The 20,279-nt window shown below is 47.1% G+C and overlaps 1 protein-coding gene across 9 annotated transcripts in view; it reads left to right on the top strand.

The window, feature by feature from the left end:
* LOC121586099 (kin of IRRE-like protein 3) overlaps positions 1 to 16,705 on the top strand; it is a 43,931-nt gene extending 27,226 nt beyond the window's left edge. The window contains exons 2-15 of one of the 9 annotated variants that reach the window (XM_041902579.2): positions 2,405 to 2,557; positions 3,253 to 3,402; positions 5,629 to 5,786; positions 7,494 to 7,644; positions 8,582 to 8,687; positions 9,140 to 9,288; positions 9,510 to 9,637; positions 10,921 to 11,047; positions 11,412 to 11,512; positions 12,310 to 12,514; positions 13,456 to 13,575; positions 13,859 to 13,995; positions 14,139 to 14,258; positions 14,434 to 16,705. In XM_041902579.2, coding sequence (XP_041758513.2) covers positions 2,405 to 2,557; positions 3,253 to 3,402; positions 5,629 to 5,786; positions 7,494 to 7,644; positions 8,582 to 8,687; positions 9,140 to 9,288; positions 9,510 to 9,637; positions 10,921 to 11,047; positions 11,412 to 11,512; positions 12,310 to 12,514; positions 13,456 to 13,575; positions 13,859 to 13,995; positions 14,139 to 14,258; positions 14,434 to 14,946 — 2,318 coding nt within the window. In that variant the 3' untranslated portion in view covers positions 14,947 to 16,705. Of the gene's footprint in view, positions 1 to 2,404; positions 2,558 to 3,252; positions 3,403 to 5,628; positions 5,787 to 7,493; positions 7,645 to 8,581; positions 8,688 to 9,130; positions 9,289 to 9,509; positions 9,638 to 10,920; positions 11,048 to 11,411; positions 11,513 to 12,309; positions 12,515 to 13,455; positions 13,576 to 13,858; positions 13,996 to 14,138; positions 14,259 to 14,433 lie in introns of all 9 variants that reach the window. The other 8 variants (XM_041902578.2, XM_041902581.2, XM_041902585.2 and 5 more) reach the window with 8 other exon arrangements.
* The last annotated feature ends 3,574 nt before the right edge of the window (positions 16,706 to 20,279 follow it).

Here is a 20,279-nt window from a genome sequence, read left to right as displayed (position 1 = left end):
GACTATATATAAACATGTACCCATACGTGTGTGTGTGCGTGTGTGTGAGAGAGCGAGCGAGAGAGACAGAGAGACAGAGAGAGAGAAAGAGAGAGAGATGGAGCGAGAGAGAGAGAGAGAGAGAGACAGACAGACAGACAGACAGACCGAGACAGACAGACAGACAGACAGACAGACAGACAGACAGACAGACAGACAGACAGAGAGAGAGAGAGAGAGAGAGAGAGAGAGAGAGAGAGAGAGAGAGAGAGAGAGAGAGAGAGAGAGAGAGAGCGAGAGAGAGAGAGAGAGAAACAATTTAACGGATGTAATCTATTTCGAACAACCCACCAGTGCGATAAATTATGGCCCATTGTAAACATTTAGATACTGTGGGCAAGATACTTAATTGCAATCAATGTTTATATTGCAGCAAGCATAAAGAGGAAAATCCCCAACACACCATCCAGCGGAGCAGCCTATGAAAATGCTCAATATAGCTCATAAAAGCGGAACATTAGGGACAGACAGCCTATAAAAGCAGCGGTTTTGAAGGCATGACTAGAAAATGCCAGCCTTCACCAAATGCTTAATAGCCTAAACACGAAAACATTTCACTACTCATTGACACTCAAATTGGACTCTTTTGATATGCAGTCTATGACACAGACACATACACACAATAATACACCTGCATGCCAATACACACACACAGTTTGATATGCTTGTTTAAACACATTAGCAATATGAAGAGAATTGGGGTTAGTGGACTTTCCTGGTGATATTCACTGCTATTATACATGATTATCTCCATTCTTCTGTCTTTCTCACCCTTAAACGAGAAGAAAGGAGGAGAGTGCTTGGGCAGACATGTGGGAAAGCAGTTGGTGTTAGGAGAGCTGCAAGCTGCAAGGCTTGAGCCATGGAGAACTCACGTTCCTGATGGGCTAACCATTTGGCGGGTCTAATTATGCGTGTGGGAGGGAGGGAGGTTAGGGAAGAGGGGGAGGAGGAGAAGAACCGGGTTCAGTCAGTGGTCCTGGTCCAGCCCTAGATGAAGTGGATAATTGAGTAGGGAACAAACATCGCCAACCAACCTCGGAAGCCCCCATTTGAAAAGAAAGAAAAGCTAGAGAGAATGATGGAGTGAGAGAGAGAGAGGGGAGAGGGAGAGAGAAGAGTGAGGACAGGGGTGAGCGGGTTGAGAAGGAGAGAGAAAATCCTAGCTTCCCTCGGGTGGGGAAAATCTGCTATTGAAAAGCTATTAAACTTGCATTTAGCAGGATTGATTGGAAATGAAGAGGCCTATTAAAAGAGAGGGACAAGGGGACAATAGCGTTTCTCTGGCCGCCGTATGTTGCCTTCCTTTCACCGGCTTTTCTTTACCCAGGAGAGCCCCCCAACCCCCCAGCCTGTCTGTTTAAGCACTCCCACCCAGAGAACCATTGGAGAGGGGCTTAGCACTGACTGAATAGACCCCTCTTTATCTTCCCCCTGGCCCCCCATTCTCCTATTGAAAGACAGAGAGAGAGAGAGAGAGAGAGAGAGAGAGAGAGAGAGAGAGAGAGAGAGAGAGAGAGAGAGAGAGAGAGAGAGAGAGAGAGAGAGAGAGAAAATAGAAAAAACGAACGTTCTTTCTTTTAAGGGAAAGATAAACCCCCTGTTTCTCTTCTCTATCTAGCCAACCAACTCTGTTCTCTCTCAGCCCTCTCCTCTCTTCATATCTCCCCCAATGGATTAGCTCTACCTCTGGAGGGGAGCCATCATCTTCCCCTGCCAGTTGGGTTTGTAATACTCAATCTCCAGCATCGTGGCACAAACAGTGGGAAACAAGGAGTCGTATGTTGCGACGCAAGTGTGTGTGTTGCGAGTGTGGGTGTGTATTCCAGTGTGTGTGAGTGAAGACGAGCCAACAGCTTTCAGTGTGTATGTGTGTGTGTGTTCGGTGTGTGTGTGTCCCATCCTTAAACACAGCTATGGAACAGACAGAGGCAGGTGTCTTGGTTGACGTTCAGCAGGCTCAGACGGATGCTTCCCCCGGGACACTTAATGGACTTTTGATTGTTTAACATCCATTTTAACAAAAAGCTCCCCCAAAGAGTGGCAGATTTCTCTCCTCCGCAGTGTGCTTGTTTCGTGTCACCGTGCGGTCGCTGCCATATGGTCTGGGGAAAGAGTTAAATAAGTCACGAGGCAGCTGACGCTTCCTGCTCAGCTCAGCCGCCATGTTAAAGGGAAAAGACAGATATTCAGCCTCCTCCATCCACCCCATGTAACGACATGACAACACGTAAACAACAGAATGAACAGGCCAGTCCATTATGGGGCCAGGCTAAATATGGCCATGCATTTGGCTCAAGTAACGCTATTAGACTATATCATTACATGTTACTCATCAAACCTCTTCTCCCTCTTCTTCCAACAGCTACCCAAGCAGCCTACTTTTCCCAGCAGCCCCAAGACCAGGTAGTGGTGTCTGGCCAATCGGTGACTCTGCCCTGTGTCATCGTGGGGTACCGGGGAATGGTGCAGTGGACCAAAGACGGCCTGGCGCTGGGCGGAGAGAGAGATCTGCCAGGTACGCATCTGATCTGACGAACATCTCTCAGTGTGTCTCTCTCTCTCTGTCTCCCCCCTCTCTCTCTTTCTCTTTGTCTTTCTCTCACTCACACTCTCACTCCCCTACTTCTCTCTCTCCCCCCTGATCAATTCCTGGTCTCATTAGGAAGCCTTGGCTCTCTGTCTGTCTGTCTACTCAAATGAATGGAGGTGGAGAGAAACAAATATACTGCAGACAGCCTCTCTACCACAAACAGACACAGAGCGTTTCATTTGTTGTTTAGCATTTTGAGGCTTTTGTACCAAGGTGGATAATCAATTGGCTGGTGTCACGCACTGACATTTAGCTGTGTTCTGGACTAGTGGGAAGGTGGAGAGGCTCGGGGCTGACCATAGACACTACATCTTGATTGTGTCTGTGCTTTAAAGGACAGTCAGTCGCCTCACGCCCCAGCCCTCTGTCTCACGTGTTGCTGCTGCCTTCCCCTAGCCAGTCTCTCACTGCTCAGCCAACTGAACGGCTCAGTGCTTAACAGGGGGTGGTGCAGCACCACTTCCATTTATACCTTAAAGGCCCTTGGCGTTTGTTTGTGGTGTGAGTCTGCTCATTTTGCAGTCTTTTCATTCCGGTTTGGGTTTGTTGTTCTGCTGTTGTTTTCTTGTTTTCTTTCCCATTCTCTGACTCACTGTATTCCCTGTGTTGGCTTAATGCAGGGTGGACACGCTACTCCTTAATGGGCGACCCGCTATCAGGCGAGCACAGCTTGCTGATCGATTCGGCAGAGCTGGCGGATGACGCCGTGTACGAGTGTCAGGCTACGCAGGCCGGGCTGCGCTCCCACCGAGCCAAGCTCACTGTTCTAGGTAAGATACACAGCTGCTGCACACACACACCACACACACCACACACACACACACCACACACACCACACACACACACCCTGATCCGCACAGCAGCCCTCCAGCCAAAACCTGCAGGTTGGCTCTACAGAGGGAGATTGTCAGGCTCCCATCTTCATTATGGTTCAGACAGACTTACACACACACACACTCACACACTCACACACACACACACACACACACACACACACACACACACACACACACACACACACACACACACACACACACACACACACACACACACACACACACACACACACACACACACACACACACACACACACACACACACACACACACACACATGTTTAAAATGCTCAAGGTTTCTATGTATCTTTCTTGGGACTGTTTATGAAATCACCTGCTGTTATCAGCTTTCGCAAATAACACCTGGAAAATGTACTTACTGCCGTATATCAGCCCTGTAAATATTTTTCAAACCCAGCAAAACAGTCGACAGACCCAGCAAAAAAAACTGTTTTTTTCCCCCTTCAGTATCGATAATCAAGACTGTGGAAGTCTAGGATAATGTGATTGCTGCAGTCACAAATGACTTGTGTGGACACTTAAAAGTCAAGTTCTGCACAGTTAGCACATTTTACAGTGAGTCACAATATTTGTCAAGTGTGGGGCAGCTTTTACATTAACGCAATGTGAGTGATCTACATATTCACCAGGCATCTAGAGGTTGGGAGTGGAGGGTGGTGGTGGAGAGAGGGACAGCAGAGGGGGGGATGAGAGAGAGAGAGGCCCCTCATGGGACTCCCAGACAGTGAAACACTGCTGGCACCTGGTGGCGAATGGGGGAACAGTCCGCAGCACATTCATTAGTCTTTACTGAGTGTCTCTCTGATGATCTATCAAATACACCCAACAAAGCAGTTACAGAAGAGACTGGAGCCTCAACTCTACGCACCAACAACAAGGCTAGGCTACTGTACTGTCTCCCCACCGCCCTGCTTGTTTTTGTCATTTTATGAGCTTGTTTAAGCAGCGAGACGAGGGAGAGAATAAAAGGCAGCAAATGAAAGGCTGATCATGTGAATTCAAACGACCCATGATGAGGAAAACTGCTCTAATTGTCTTGACTCAGCGTTGGGCCATGCTCCGCTGACTATCCACTGTCTCCACTTCTTCTCCGTTCCTACGACCACACGCCGCTCAAAGGAGCACAGAGCAGCGCGGTCAATTGAGATCACACCCACATACACCCACTCAAACCTTGCTTCACAACGCCCGCACTGCACAGCACAGAGTGGAGGTGGGCGAGGATGAACTGTTTGATTGGTTAGCGTTAGCGTGAGCGTGAGCCACCACCACGGTCACACTGACCTCAGCCATTGTGGACAGAAAAGGCGGCAGATGTTGTTTCCTAATGCCTTGTAGAATGTCCCCACTAAGAGAGGAGCAAATCAAGCAGGGACGGGGACGGGGACGGGGGGGGGGATATGCAGATACACAGAGGCTAGGGTCTTGAAATGTGTGAGTGTGGGGAAATCAATGCAGCCAGATGAGACCAAAGCAATCCGGCGCAGTCAAAGGAGTCAACAGCGGGAGAGCAGCCAAGGGAATCGGCATGGAAATTAAAATCACCTAGCACTCGGATTCCATTAGTGTCCGGGCCGCGGTGGCGGAAGAACCTCTGACAATTCAGATACACACACAGAAATTGGTTCAGCGGAGGGAGTAAGAGAGAGAGATAGACCGGGGCTCAGGCCCGCTGCTGTTTACGCCTGCTGTTATTGGCTGGGGAGATAGACGCCTTCATCAGCGGTGGCTCTGCTTGACAGCAGCGAAACCATGCAAATAAATGAACAAATAAGCTATTCAGATGAAACATCACAATAGTGGGAGTAAAAGAGAGGACTAATGCCAGTCTCAATGTTAAGAAGGAAAATGAAATAGGTTTGAAGCTCTTCTCTTTTTTTCTTCTCATGCCCAAATGTTGTCGGTTTCCATTCCAGTCTACAAAGTACAAACACACCTCGTGAACCAGCACGATGATAAAAGGATATTGTTTTCTCTATGTGCAGTGGATGAATTGATGCAGCGTTAACACATCACATTAATCTCATTAGATGTTCCTCCCATTCAGAAGCCTGGTACTGTAAAAGGGGCTGTTAGTTTTGTGGGTTGTTTCTCTCCTCTAACATGAATCCGTTGTGTTTCCTCCTCCTCTCCCTGTAGTTCCCCCCACAGACCCGGTGGTGGAGGGGGGTCCTATCATACGTGTGAAGGCCCACACGCCCTACAACCTCACCTGCCGCGCCTCGGGGGCCAAGCCTGCTGCCGAGATCACCTGGTACAGAGACGGCGAGGTCATGGACACGGCCATATACTCCAAGGTACAGATAGACTACAGCACAATCAGATAACAGGTGAGGCCAGGGCAGGTTAGAGAGAGCAGGGCCATACCCAACCTCACCAGGATCCACTAACACCCACACAACACCAGCACAGCAGAGTACAGCAGAGCCCAGCGAAGCAGGCTACACCAGCGTACAGCAGCTATTCAAAATGCAGCAACTTTCTCTCAGGGCTGAATACAGAAGCCGACTCTTCCTTTTCCGTTTCTCTGCTTTCTCTGTATTTTCTTCATTCTCTTTTCTATTTCTCTCTCTCTCTTTCTCTCTCAGGACTTGTTCTTTCTCTCCCTACCTCCCTCTCTGCAGTCCCCTTCCCCTTTTCACTCACGCCTGAACCCCTCTCCTCTCTCCCCTACTCCCCCTCCCCTCGCACTCTAAAGCACAGAAACTACAGCATAACTGGAGCATGCCAAAGCTCAGACAGGCATGAGCGTTTGATAGAGTAGAATTTCTGCAGAGGAGAAATCACCCACAACAATGCCGAAACACAATAGGGGGATGTGCCAGAGCATGAACCAGCCGCAGTCGGGAAAGTGTCACATTTGTCATGCTCTCTGACCACGCTAAACTACGCTAAACGACACATTTAAGGAGGCTAGGGCCCACAGTGGAGAAAAGGAGGGGGGAAGGAGGGAAGAGAGAGAGATAGGGAGAGAGAAAGCAGGAGTAAAGTAATGGTGGGAGATACTGAGATACAGTTAGCTGAAAGAAAGAAAACAGGTGCTTTTAGAGAGAGGGAAAGCTAGAGTAGGGGAGGGAGAGGTAGAGAGGGGGAGAGGTGGCTTGGGGCAGAGTGAGGGGTGGTGACAGGGAGTGATGCGACTCTATCTAGCGTAAAAATGCTTTTTGTGTGTCTGGCTGAGGAAGTGAACAGCCTGGTCCATTGATTCAGCTGTCTGTTTGTCCGTCCGTCCAGGGAATGGGCTCTGCTCTTCTCTGCCCTTGCTCTTTCCCAGAGCTGCCTGTGAGACAACCCTCCCCCGGTCCCCCTCCTCACCGCTACAGCCCAGAAATACAGACACAGCCACCTCTGCCATTGCTCCACACAGTCTGACAGCCCTGTGTGTGTGTGTGTGTGTGTGTGTGTGTGTGTGTGTGTGTGTGTGTGTGTGTGTGTGTGTGTGTGTGTGTGTGTGTGTGTGCGTGCGTGCGTGCGTGCGTGCGTGCGTGCGTGCGTGTATGAGTGTTTTTGTGTGTGCTTCAAAAGCGACGGGCGATATCTCCAGAATCTACCCCTTTCCTCACTTAGGCGTATTGATTCCTGCGAGCAATAAATAGATCTCAAAGATGATGACAAACAAGGAGCGCTGACTGGGAGCACTCTCAGAAATGTGGGAACAGCACAATATCCCCAGGCGCATCATAAAATATATGATTTAACCGCCATGCCAATTGACTGGATGGCAATTTGAATGCCTCACACATCAGAATGATAGGTCCTGCAGTGTCACACAGACACCCAGAGGGGGAAGACTCAGCAGGGCCTTACATGAAGCTATACCTTTTCTATACCTTACTTCCCTATTTAAACCCCTTTGTCGCTTTAGGGACCAAAGTACATTAATTAATGGATCTAACCCAAGAGGTGAAATAAGGACTCATAACTCCCTCTGCATGTCTCTTGTATGTCTTGACCATTGAGATGTACAGTGTCTTATTTCCATGTCTCTGGTCTGTCTCTCCTAGACGCGGATGGAGGACGGGAAGAGGGAGCTGGCTGTCAGTATGCTTCCTGTGGTGCCGGAGGATAAGGACTCTGGCCGTACCTACACCTGCCGCGTCCTCAACCCTGCCGCCCCCGCCGGACTCCAGACCTCCGTCACCATCAACGTCCAGCGTGAGTGTCCTCCGTGGCACTTAGTGTCCCCTACAGTCACTCTGTAGTGTCCTCTTCTCAGTGATGGGGACACACCCTGGGTACAACACTCTGTAGTGTCCTCGTCCAAGTGATGGGGACACACTCGGCTACAACACTCTGTAGTGTCCTCGTCCAAGTGATGGGGACACACTCGGCTACAACACTCTGTAGTGTCCTCGTCCAAGTGATGGGGACACACTCGGCTACAACACTCTGTAGTGTCCTCGTCCAAGTGATGGGGACACACTCGGCTACAACACTCTGTAGTGTCCTCGTCCCAGTGATGGGGACACACCTCGGGTACAACACTCTGTCAGAGGACAGAGAATACAGAGTCAGATACATTCAAATACCAACTATCACACTTGCATACTACTTAGTATGTACTGATGTATTGTCCATGGACACTAGTATGCTAGTGTGGATATTGGGACATAGTCCTATAGGTAAACTCAGAGAAGGAAAATTTGTTTATAGTGACAAATATACTGCCAATAACGACTAGGAAGTAGCCTATACACATATATAATATATAATATATGTATTTAAATACTTTAGGCATTAGTTGAAGGCTTTGGTTGAAAAAATACATTTCACCCAGCACCACTTTAGAGTTAATGGAAGAGTGGTTAGTTCTGCATGCCTGCACATGCACTCGCTCACCCTTCAATGATTCATACACTAACCTCTCTGTGACAAACACACACCCCTTCATATAGGTCCTAGCTCAGTGACACTTACCTCCAGTGTTCACAGAGCTTCCTTTAGTACTGCTGTCCTGTTCCTTCTCCCTTCACTGACACATATTTAGCCTTCATATACTGTCATATACTGTAGGATCGTCCATAGTGATATATATATGGCATATATTATGTTCACCTCTCAGTAATGTTGTGTGTTCCCCTCCATCCTGCAGACCCCCCATCAGTGACCCTGTCCGTCCAGCCCCAGACTGTCATGGAGGGAGCCAAGGTTCTGTTCATCTGCTCTGCCTCTGCCAACCCTGAGATCACAGGATACAGGTAAAAAACAGCACCTCAACCTACACTTTATTGGGTTAATTTCTTTCATAGAGTCAGTGTGTACTGTGTTATTATGGCACTATTAGCCTTTTAGTTGGGCCAGTTTTGACTTTATCATTATGGCACATGTAACTCAAAATGATATTGTGACCCAAAGTGACCTGGTAACCCAATATGATCTGGTAAACCAAAGTGATCTTGTAACTCAATGTGATCTGGTAAATTGACCTTGTAACCCAATGTGATCTGGTAAATTGACCTTCTAACCCCATGTGATCTGGTAAATTGAACTTCTAACCCAATGTGATCTGGTAAATTGACCTTCTAACCCAATGTGATCTGGTAAATTGACCTTCTAACCCAATGTGATCTGGTAAATTGACCTTCTAACCCAATGTGATCTGGTAAATTGACCTTCTAACCCTATGTGATGTGGTGATCTGGTGGTCCAGGTGGTCCAAGGGAGGAGTCCCCATCTCGGAGGCGAACGGGGACAGCCTGGAGGTGACGGTAGACCACTCGTACTTCACAGACCCTGTCTCCTGTGAGGTGTCCAACTCAGTGGGCAGCACCAACGTCAGCACCCTGGTGGATGTACAATGTGAGTGGAGCACATCACTGTATCATAGTACTAGTAGCCTGTAGTGTAATCCCAGTAGTGTGTCTGTGAACACGTTCACCCTCGTCATAAGAGTTATAGTGTCTTTGGAGGATGCTGTGTATTGTGCTTTGACAATGCCTTAGGAGATTGATTAAGTCATATTTAATTGAATGGTGAATACGGGCTGTATTAGTTCTGATGGTGTCCTGGCTCCTCTACAGTTGGTCCCAGGCTGCTGTCGGACCCCAAGCCCATGAAGGTGGACATTGGGATGGATGCTGCCTTCACCTGCACCTGGACAGGCAACCCTCCCCTCACCCTAGCCTGGACTAAACAGGGCTCCAGCGTGGTAAGACAACTAGCTCAATCAATACTTATACTGTGTGTGTGTGTGTGTGTGTGTGTGTGTGTGTGTGTGTGTGTGTGTGTGTGTGTGTGTGTGTGTGTGTGTGTGTGTGTGTGTGTGTGTGTGTAATGCGAGAAAGCCCTCAGAAATCAGAGCTAAACCTTCAGAGGCAGTGTGTGTGATGACTGTCAGGTTCGCATACTGCTGACAGCAGGGGAGGTGACACTCTGTCATAACAACGTGACCACTAAATCAATCACGTCAACAGCTGAGACACACTAGTTATGAACCAGCCGACACATTTCACATCCCACTCCGAGAACAGCTTCTCAAACCGCTCCTCAACCCAGACCAAGACTCAACACGAAGAACATCTAGGGAGGAATATGTGAGGTAGCCTACAAATGGCCCAGTTCCATCTTTAGTTTGCATCATCCTGGTTAAAGGTCTCCCACCCCACCCCAGGCAACACTATCAGCGCTAGCTACATCTCCAGGGAGCTTCTCTCCCGGTGCTTAATCAGATTTCAGAGGCAGCTTTTACCAAAAAACGTCACCACTTAAAGAGAAAAGAGCTGCAGGACAGCAGGCGATGCTGTAAAAGCCATGCTGTCATCTCCATCTCCCAGAGTGAACCAAAGCTCTCAGGAAGAAAATAACACAGGCAGTGCTCTCTAATCCACACACACCACGGCCACCACGCCTCACACAGCTACCAGTAATGGATTAATTGGGTTACTCTATAAGTGTGGTTGAATAAAAAGTGGAGAGTGGGAGTGAAAGGAGGGAGGGAGGGAGGGAGGGAGGGAGGGGAGAGTAAATGGATTAATCACAGCTTGATGGAATGGCGAGATCAATGCGCTAACGAGTGCGCAAGTGTAGGCAAACTGTAGCAGCCTCTAAAGGCTAAAGCCCACTCACACCATGATAACGTTATGCTCTGCCGGCAACATTTAATTAGGACAATCTCCACAGCAGCATGGTCACTCCAGAGGAGCCTGGCTGTAGCTGGAGTTAAGTTAGAGCAGCAGTGGCTGGAGTGCTTAATGTCTGTGATTAAAGCCACAGTGTTGTCACCACGATGAAATGAAACTGAAACTGAGTGTAGGAGCTGGAGAGACTGTCCGTTCGGCCACATCCGTACTGCTGCAACAACTGCCCCAATGAACTGCTGCTAAAGAGTCACTCACTCTCTCTCTCCCCTCCCTCTCCTCTTATCCCTCCTGTCCACCCCTCTCTCTCTCTTTTCCCCTCTCCCTCCCTCCATCCCCTCCTCTCCCTCCCCAGGTGCTCAGCAATGGCAACACCCTGCAGCTGAAGACTGTCACCCAGGAGGATGCTGGGACGTATACCTGCAAGGCCATCGTCCCCCGCATCGGGGTGGCTGAGAGGGACGTCACGCTCACCGTCAACGGTACGTCAAAGTATAATATGAGTCTCAATTGTCTGAAAATTGGGCTAATTTAATGCTACTTTAAACATTAGGTTGTTGGTTGACTTTTAGATGTAGAATATTAAAGATAAAAAATATTAAAGGGAGGCACGTTAGGTATTATCAATGTAGAATGTTTACCCAAGCATAAGATGAGTCAACCATCTGACAATGCATCTGTGTTTAATGTGCCAATGTGCCAATGTCTCAAAATCTCTCTCTCTCTCTCTCTCTCTCTCTCTCTCTCTCTCTCTCTCTCTCTCTCTCTCTCTCTCTCTCTCTCTCTCTCTCTCTCTCTCTCTCTCTCTCTCTCTCTCTCTCTCTCTCTCTCTATCTCTATCTTCAGGCCCACCTATCATTACAGCGGACGCCACACAGCACGCTGTCAAGCACTCCAAGGGCAAGCTAGAGTGCCTGGTGGGAAACAGCCCCCCGCCTGACAAGATTGTAAGTGAGCCTCTTGTCTTTTCCTGTCTTTCCTGTTTCAATGTTTTGTGTGTGTGTGTGTGTGTGTGTGTGTGTGTGTGTGTGTGTGTGTGTGTGTGTGTGTGTGTGTGTGTGTGTGTGTGTGTGTGTGTGTGTGGTGCATGTGCTCGCGCACACATGCGTGTGCACATTTAATGCACACTGAATCCCCCACCTACACACACACACACACACTTCATCCCTTCACCACTCATTGGGGATGAGAGAGAGGGAGAAGGAGAGACAGAGGGAGAAGGAGAGAGAATAGATAGGTAACTAGACGGGGGGGCCGGAACCTCCTGCAGGCTGCAGCCAAACAGCCCCGGCTCAATTAGCGCTGCATCCATCAGGCTTCGGTGGGCTGACCCCGTCAGGTGACCCTGGGTGCGTGGTCAGCTCTGACAGAGGATAATTAGGGTCTGAGGGGGAGTGAGAGGCAGGCACCCTGTAGACCTTACCTAGCAGCAGGAGAGAGGCTTCAGCACAGTCAGGAGCATTTTACACAATCTCACAGGTCTAGCAGGGCTTAGAGGCTGACAGGGCTTACCTACAGGGCAAGACGTGGGAGGCAGCTTAGACGTACGGCCTTTAGCAATGTCAGCCAGGTGGATGGAGAGGGAGGAAAACAGAGAGAAGGAATGAGAGAGGGAGGGTGGTTGGTTAAAGGGTACCTGTGATTGATCTAAGCATGGGAAGTAGTGGTTGATCTGAGCTCTGACAGCGCTGCTAGAGGGGATAAGGCTTCTCTATTTCTAAAATCCACCCATCTCTCTCCCTAGGTGTGGACGTTTGGAGACCTGACACTCTCCTCAGGCTCCTCCGGTCGCTTCTCGGTCCAGACGGTGACCAGCGACCACGGGGTCCTGTCCTCCCTGGTCCTGTCTGAGACCCTAGCCCAGGACTTCCAGCTCCGCTACAACTGCACCGCTTGGAACCGCTTCGGCACAGGCACCGCGCTGGTCACCCTCAAGGAGCAAGGTACGGGTAGGAATTGGACAGGTGTCCTTATTATCTATCATCTCACCACATCTCACACAGTCAGCATGACCAATCTCACTAAGACGAGCACTGTGGCGAGAGTGCTGGGAAGAGAGAGAGGGGTTAGATGGGGTCAAAGCAGAACTCCAATTGAGTGCTTATCTTAATTATACTATTTTAATCAATACAATTTAATCAGCAGATGGTGGCCTTAATGAATAAGTTGGGTCCATAACATAGATATCGATCGAGGAATCAAGTTAATTAGATCAGGCCACAGGTGTCCCGGGGCCGAGCCGCCGGCGGTCCCTTAGCTCCCTCTCACTCTCTAAATGTGTGAGAGCCACCCTCTTCAAATTTACTTAAACCACAATTTACACACACACACACACACACACACTCCGCACACTCTGCACACTGGAGTTGACGGAGGTAAGGAAGGAAGGCCTTTGTTGCAGTAGACACCAAAAATAAGGTCCTCGCCAGCAATTTACATCAAGGCAGCTCAGCCGGGGTCTCGGGAGAGTTGAGCGTTGCGCTGTATCTCTCTCCTGGAATCTCTAATTAGATTACTGTCTATTGCTTCATTGCATGTCAGGCCTTGTTACCCTTCTTCCAGAGAGATTAGACACAATAGCTGGGGACGCAGGGGGCTCTAAGAGTGTGTGTGTGTGTGTTTCTGAGGGACCATGAGGCTTACTGCAGATGAATTTATATAGGAGCAGGCGTTGGCAGAGATTAGTTGGGGGGGAATGAGTAGAGTGGAGTTAGCAGAGGAGAGGAGAGGAGCAACGCTCTGCAGACTGGATCTGTTCCTGCCTCTTTCACTGTCTCTCTCTGATCAGTAGCAAGATCCTGACACTTATCTATTTCCTCTCCTCCTCTCCCCCTCCCCTCTCTCTTTCTCCACCTCTCCTCCTCCTCCTCCTCTCTCTCTCTCCTCACAGAGGCCCTGTCCATGCTGATCATCATTGGGGCGGCGGTGGGCGGAGGGTGTGTCCTGCTCATCTGTGTCGTCACCCTGGTCTCTCTCTGCTGCAGGCACACCGGGAAAGGTGAGGTCGAAGGTCAGATATGGGCCATACCGGGGTTGGGCTACATTCCATTCATTGACATTCAGTAAATGACTGTTCACTCAATATTTTTCAATCAATGTGGACTAATTTAATTTAATTTCACTTCCTGAACTGACTGAATTTGAAATAGAACTGAACCCAACCCTTAGCGATGCATGGTTAGTTTCAACTTCATGAAAGGAGCACAATCAAATCCTTTTCTATAAAGGCAACAGGCATGAAAAACAGTTTTAGAATTGTTTCTAAATTACATGTCTCTTTTGAATCCTCACAGGTAAAAAGTGCACACGCCTCTCAAAGAGTGACATCAGAGTTCAGATTGTGCACAGCGACCACAATGCTACCCGTGGCAATGATGATGAGGAGGATGTCAAGGAGCCCATGGTAAATGCCTCTGTTCAATCACTTTCAGTACGTTTTCAAATAACTATTTCAATTTATAGAACAGATATCTATAATGTACATCACTGTGATGATGTGATAACATACAGTACAGTCATTTTGTCTTGCTCATGTTCGTCTGAGTCTAAGATGTTCCACCTTTGTAATTGTAGGGCCTGTTGTTTCCCCCTCAGGCCCCCAACAGCAGTGAGTCTCCTGGGACGTCCCGGACGGAACACAGTGACCTGCTGGAGGAGGACGAGGACGAGCGGTCCGACATCAAGGTAAAAACCGTAAGGAGAAATACTCACTTATACAATGATTCATGCATGGGAAATATTGCAAGCATTTGTTGCATGGGCTGTTTTGCTGGGTGTTTTGAAAAAGTCTGAAATCTCTATAGACATGCTGTATCTTTAAAAGCGGTTGAACAACTTAAAACCCTGTTGTTATTTCCTCTCCCCTCAGGACCCCACAAACGGTTACTACAACGTGCACGCTCACGAGGACCGGGTTATCCGCAGCGGTTTCTCAGATTACGTGCCCAACCCCCGTCCTGTCTACACGCCATCCCAGCTGCCCTCCCCCAGCCCGCTGTACGGCCAGCACACAGTGGTGGCAGCCACACAGCCCCGCATCTACGACTTCTCCCACCGCTACGCCACCACCACAGGGACCCGCTCCACCTACGAGCAGCAGCAGGCAGCAGCCCAGCAGGCAGCAGCATCCCAGCCCGGAGCCATCTACCCCACCGACCCCGTCTACAGCAGCTCTGCCTACCTGCCCACCGCCGCCACATACGGCCGGGCCTTCACCAGCTACGTCAAGCCCGCCTCCTACGAGAAGGTGGACGCCTACGATCAATCGGACCAGGCCAGCAAGGTGTCTAGCTCCTCCCGTTTCTCCTATGCATCATCACAGGTCTCCTCCCAGCAGTCAGACTTCGGACGGCCATCACAACGCATGCAGACTCACGTCTGATTGGACAGCGGAACAGGGGGTGGAGCGCGGAGGAAGAAGGGGGAAGCATTGGTCATCTCTATAGGAGGTGTGGCCAGACTAACATGAGGAGAGAGGACTGGTTGGTTGGTCCTTCTCCTGGACACATTTTGGAAGGAGATTTAGGTGACAGGGATTGCCTTCCTAATTTGTTATTCAGTTGTCATTTTGGGATTGAATGGTCCCAATGGAGTCCCAATGGAGTTCCAATGGAGTCCCAATGGAGTCAAGATTGTGATGTGTCACTCACATTCCCCATCAATAAACAATCCACTACAGTGTCTGGTACTTGACCATCAGAGCTGAGCCTGCAATTCTGTCATGGCACTGGTTTTGTTTTACCAGTGAGGGGATGGGAGGAAGGCAAACTGGAAATCACCAGACAGGAACATTTCATGACTTTGGGTGGCCTAAACTAACTGGATTCTGGAGCCTAGCTAACATTTCTCAAAAGGAACAGAATGCTCAGACAAATAGAACTTATAACAGACTATGAACGAAAAAGAAAAATACAGACGTCTTCATAAAAAATTTAAAAAGAGTCAACACATTGTGGTCATTTGGTGTTTGTCGGCATGCGAAAGGAATTCTAAGCACATTAGTGTCTCTATCCATTAAAAGAAGCCTGAGCTCCACAATGGCAGTCATAAACCACTCTGCAAAACAATAACTTTGGCTTGTGTGTGGGTTACTGGGGAGTGAAAGCAGAGGGAGGAATGGAGATAATGTGTATCCTAGCCTTCACCTAATGGAGAGACAGCCTATGTGTTATCATTCTACCCTGGTGGACATGAAAAGGAAAAGGAAAAACCCAAAGATGGTGAGCTACAGTACATATCAGTGTATTGAAAGAGCTAGGGATAGAGATGAATTCCTCTGGGTACTGTATTACTTCTGTTTGCCAGATTGCTAAATGGAGACTATTTCCAGAACAATCAGAGAATGTGGTTTGTAAAATGGTGGCAATCTTGAACTTGAATAAGCTTGAGGTACTGTCTCAACTTGAACAGGCTAAGATGGGTTCTACTTGTGAAACTGTCCCTCTTCAGACACCATCCACACTCCAGTCTTTACAACACAATCAAGTAGCTTCAATATGTTTACAAAAACACAGTACTACCCTAAAATACTGACTAGATCAACTGTACAAATTGGTGAAGAAGCCCCATTCTTTCTCTGTTGCATGCAGATGATGTGTCTAGTGAAACTCTTCAGCATTTCTTTTCCATGTCCATTATGCTTGTTTGAGAGATTGCTTACTGCACATGGCTCAGTTGCATTCTGATTCCGGACACTACTGGAACCCTGTACTGCCATTTTGTGTCGAGAGCCGCGCGACCGGTCAGTCGGCACAATTGGAGAACGTCACTAAGTGAACCAACTGATTTTAAAAAAGATCATCGCTCGTCTTTATTTTTATATTTTATATAAGCCTTAATGTACAGCTTGTAAGCTGCTTTACTGTAAAGTACCTTTATATTATATATACATATAAGTCTATATCTTGATTGATTTTATTTGGGTCCACAATTCTTCTCTTTCTTTCCCGTTGTTCATCAATCACTGAATGCAGAAAGATTAACTATGCTTTTTGGGAACATAACCAATTGCCATTTGTTGGTTTGGTTCATATTGTTTGTTTTTTAATAATGTATTAAGGATTTTATTTGCTAAAAATGAGCTATTGTTGCTTGTAACTTTGTACACATATTTATATTTAAATAAAACCATTTCAGATAAAGACCAGCGTGGTTTGAGTACTGTACTGTAAGTTGGCACGGTGAGGAGATGCAATGAGTGTGCTGTGTGTGTCATGGGGGAACAGGTACAAACAAAGCTGCTTATGTACGGAAGTTGATGAATACATAAATTAGCAGCGCTGTCTATGTTGATTGTCCTATTCCCGTGGTGGAGCGTAGCTTTTAACGAAGACAGATGAGATTGTAGATCCCCCACTGTCTGTGTATCCACCTCCCTACACCCACACGCCAGGCTCCCCTGGTAACAGGATATTGCTGTGACAAAGCTAGGTATAATGTGACAATATCAGCTTGTCTTGTCACCTCGGTCTCTTGTTCCATCTCGTCTCCAGGTAGACATGCTAGTCACGGCAGGGAGGAGATGGGAGCTATGAGAGCTCCACATTCATTACAGGCTGCCATGTAAAGGGACATGGCCCGACAACAGACTCAGATAATACTTACTATACAATAACCATTATAGAGACACGAGTCAGTCAATGACAAATGGAGGTAATTGACATGCAGAAGATTCAGATAAAGTATGTTTATTGTGTAGGATTCATAAATCTTTTAAATAAAAATGAGGCATACAAACAAAAATCGAACAGTAGAAAAGGAATGTCCACAATCCAATAGAAGACACAGTAAGAGCTCACATTTATGATTTATAAAGTTGCTTTTGGCACCTCAACCCATGTTCTGAAAAATATACCTTTATACACTCCATATTACCCAGTATTGTGCCAATGTTAGGGACCATTGAAAAAATAGCCCAACATTGATTATCTTCAACCTTTAACAATTAAAATCTCTTCAGCACTTCAACACTTACAAACACAATGGAGATCTTTGGGTTATCAAGTCACAGTAACTGTACAAATACAAACGCAAGCCAAAATAGAGAGTGAAAGAAAACCAATGAAGAATCTGAACAGTTAAAAGCAGGACCAGGATTGTCCAATAAGAAGTCCACTGTTTGAGAGGGGTGAGAGTAACTCATTGTGTTGCTCTGGCAAACTGCTAAACCCAATTGATTTGCTTGAGCTGCCGTGCGTAGGGGAGTGAAGACCCGCATCACCATCAGCTCAACTGGCAAATGGAGACCATTTTAGCTAGCCTGTATATTGAGTTCTCTTAGATAATACTAATGTGAGGAAAATGGCCGCAACATCTATAGGAATTGATAGGAACCTCAGAATTGCATTGTGCCCTTTGACCCCCAGACGCGAAGCGAGAGGTTTTACTCCAGTCAAAATCTGTCCACAAAAATAAGCCCACGAAGTGTCGAATATGGTCAACAAAAAATGTAATTGCTAATTTGCTACGTGACGCTTATTTGATCAAATATAAGTTTTGTAATGGTTAGGTTATTACGAATACACTGATATAAGTGGAAGCATGTGGCCTTTCGGCAACTTACCCAAAATTGACTTTATATCAGAGTTGTACCTGTTGTCACAGAGCCTCATCATAGATATAACCGTTTTAGCATGGGCATTGCCATTGAGGGCTTCCACCATTTTAAAGTAGACAACTGGGTGGGTATTCCTGAGTTGGGAGCAATCAGCCAATGAAGAAGAAAAAGGACTACTTTAAAATGGAGATAGCTAAGGTTGAGCGGTATACCATATCCAGAGTATTTCGAAATACCCTCGGTATGATTTTCAAATACAGTAGTTTATTTTTATATATAAATTTGAATATTTGTACTTTTTAAATAAATATCTGCATTAAACTTATGCACAAGGTAATAGATAAAGCAGATCGCATTCATCATTTTGCCTGTTACATAATTTTTCATTATGAAGCTTACATGTACTAGTTTCACAAAACAGCTGTTTGAGCCAGTCAAGTGTTTATTTACAAAGAAGCACAACAAGCAAAACAGGAGCTTTGTGAGGTGAGTCACTCCTGCAGTTTGCTCATCGCTCTGCCATTTCCTGGTTGCTAAAACTAACAGTTTGCCTAATTTCAGTTTATGTGACAAAATAAGCTAGTATAGTGTAGATAATCATTGTACCATCTAAACCTCTGAAATATACAGCATTTTCCATAAACAAAAATATTGTTTCAGCAGTTTGAAGCTGTTATACAAAACCGAAAGTAAAAGACGCAAAAACAAAACTTAAGAATGGGAAGCATAAAAATAGCGCACATAGAACAGCTCTACAGTGGGGAGAACAAGTATTTGATACACTGCTGATTTTGCAGGTTTTCCTACTTACAAAGCATGTAGAGGTCTGTAATTTTTATCATAGGTACACTTCAACTGTGAGAGACGGAATCCAGAAAATCACATTGTATGATTTTTAAGTAATTAATTTGCATTTTATTGCATGACATAAGTATTTGATCACCTACCAACCAGTAAGAATTCCGGCTCTCACAGACCTGTTAGTTTTTCTTTAAGAAGCCCTCCTGTTCTCCACTCATTACCTGTATTAACTGCACCTGTTTGAACTCGTTAACTGTATAAAATACACCTGTCCACACACTCAATCAAACAGACTCCAACCTCTCCACAATGGCCAAGACCAGAGAGCTGTGTAAGGACATCAGGGATAAAATTGTAGACCTGCACAATTATTAGAAAATGGAAGAAGTTCAAGATGACGGTCAATCACCCTCGGTCTGGGGCTCCATGCAAGATCTCACCTCGTGGGGCATCAATGATCATGAGGAAGGTGAGGGATCAGCCCAGAACTACACGGCAGGACCTGGTCAATGACCTGAAGAGAGCTGGGACCACAGTCTCAAAGAAAACCATTAGTAACACACAACGCCGTCATGGATTAAAATCCTGCAGCGCACGCAAGGTCCCCCTGCTCAAGCCAGCGCATGTCCAGGCCCGTCTGAAGTTTGCCAATGACCATTTGGATGATCCAGAGGAGGAATGGGAGAAGGTCATGTGGTCTGATGAGACAAAAATAGAGCTTTTTGGTCTAAACTCCACTCGCTGTGTTTGGAGGAAGAAGAAGGATGAGTACAACCCCAAGAACACCATCCCAACCGTGAAGCATGGAGGTGGAAACATAATTCTTTGGGGATGCTTTTCTGCAAAGGGGACAGGACGACTGCACAGTATTGAGGGGAGGATGGATGGGGCCATGTATCGCGAGATCTTGGCCAACAACCTCCTTCCCTCAGTAAGAGCATTGAAGATGGGTCGTGGCTGGGTCTTCCAGCATGACAACGACCTGAAACACACAGCCAGGGCAACTAAGGAGTGGCTCCGTAAGAAGCATCTCAAGGTCCTGGAGTGGCCTAGACAGTTTCCAGACCTGAACCCAATAGAACATCTTTGGAGGGAGCTGAAAGTCTGTATTGCCCAACGACAGCCCCAAAACCTGAAGGATCTGGAGAAGGTCTGTATGGAGGAGTGGGCCAAAATCCCTGCTGCAGTGTGTGCAAACCTGGTCAAGACCTACAGGAAACGTATGATCTCTGTAATTGCAAACAAAGGTTTCTGTACCAAATATTAAGTTCTGCTTTTCTGATGTATCAAATACTTATGTCATGCAATAAAATGCAAATTAATTACTTAAAAATCATACAATGTGATTTTCTGGATTT

The sequence above is a fragment of the Coregonus clupeaformis genome, unplaced genomic scaffold (assembly GCF_020615455.1).
Source record: "Coregonus clupeaformis isolate EN_2021a unplaced genomic scaffold, ASM2061545v1 scaf0053, whole genome shotgun sequence".
NCBI classification, from domain to species: Eukaryota; Metazoa; Chordata; class Actinopteri; order Salmoniformes; family Salmonidae; genus Coregonus; species Coregonus clupeaformis.
The sequence above is the reverse complement of the archived record's forward strand: the minus strand, read 5'-3'. Positions and strand labels throughout refer to the sequence as shown.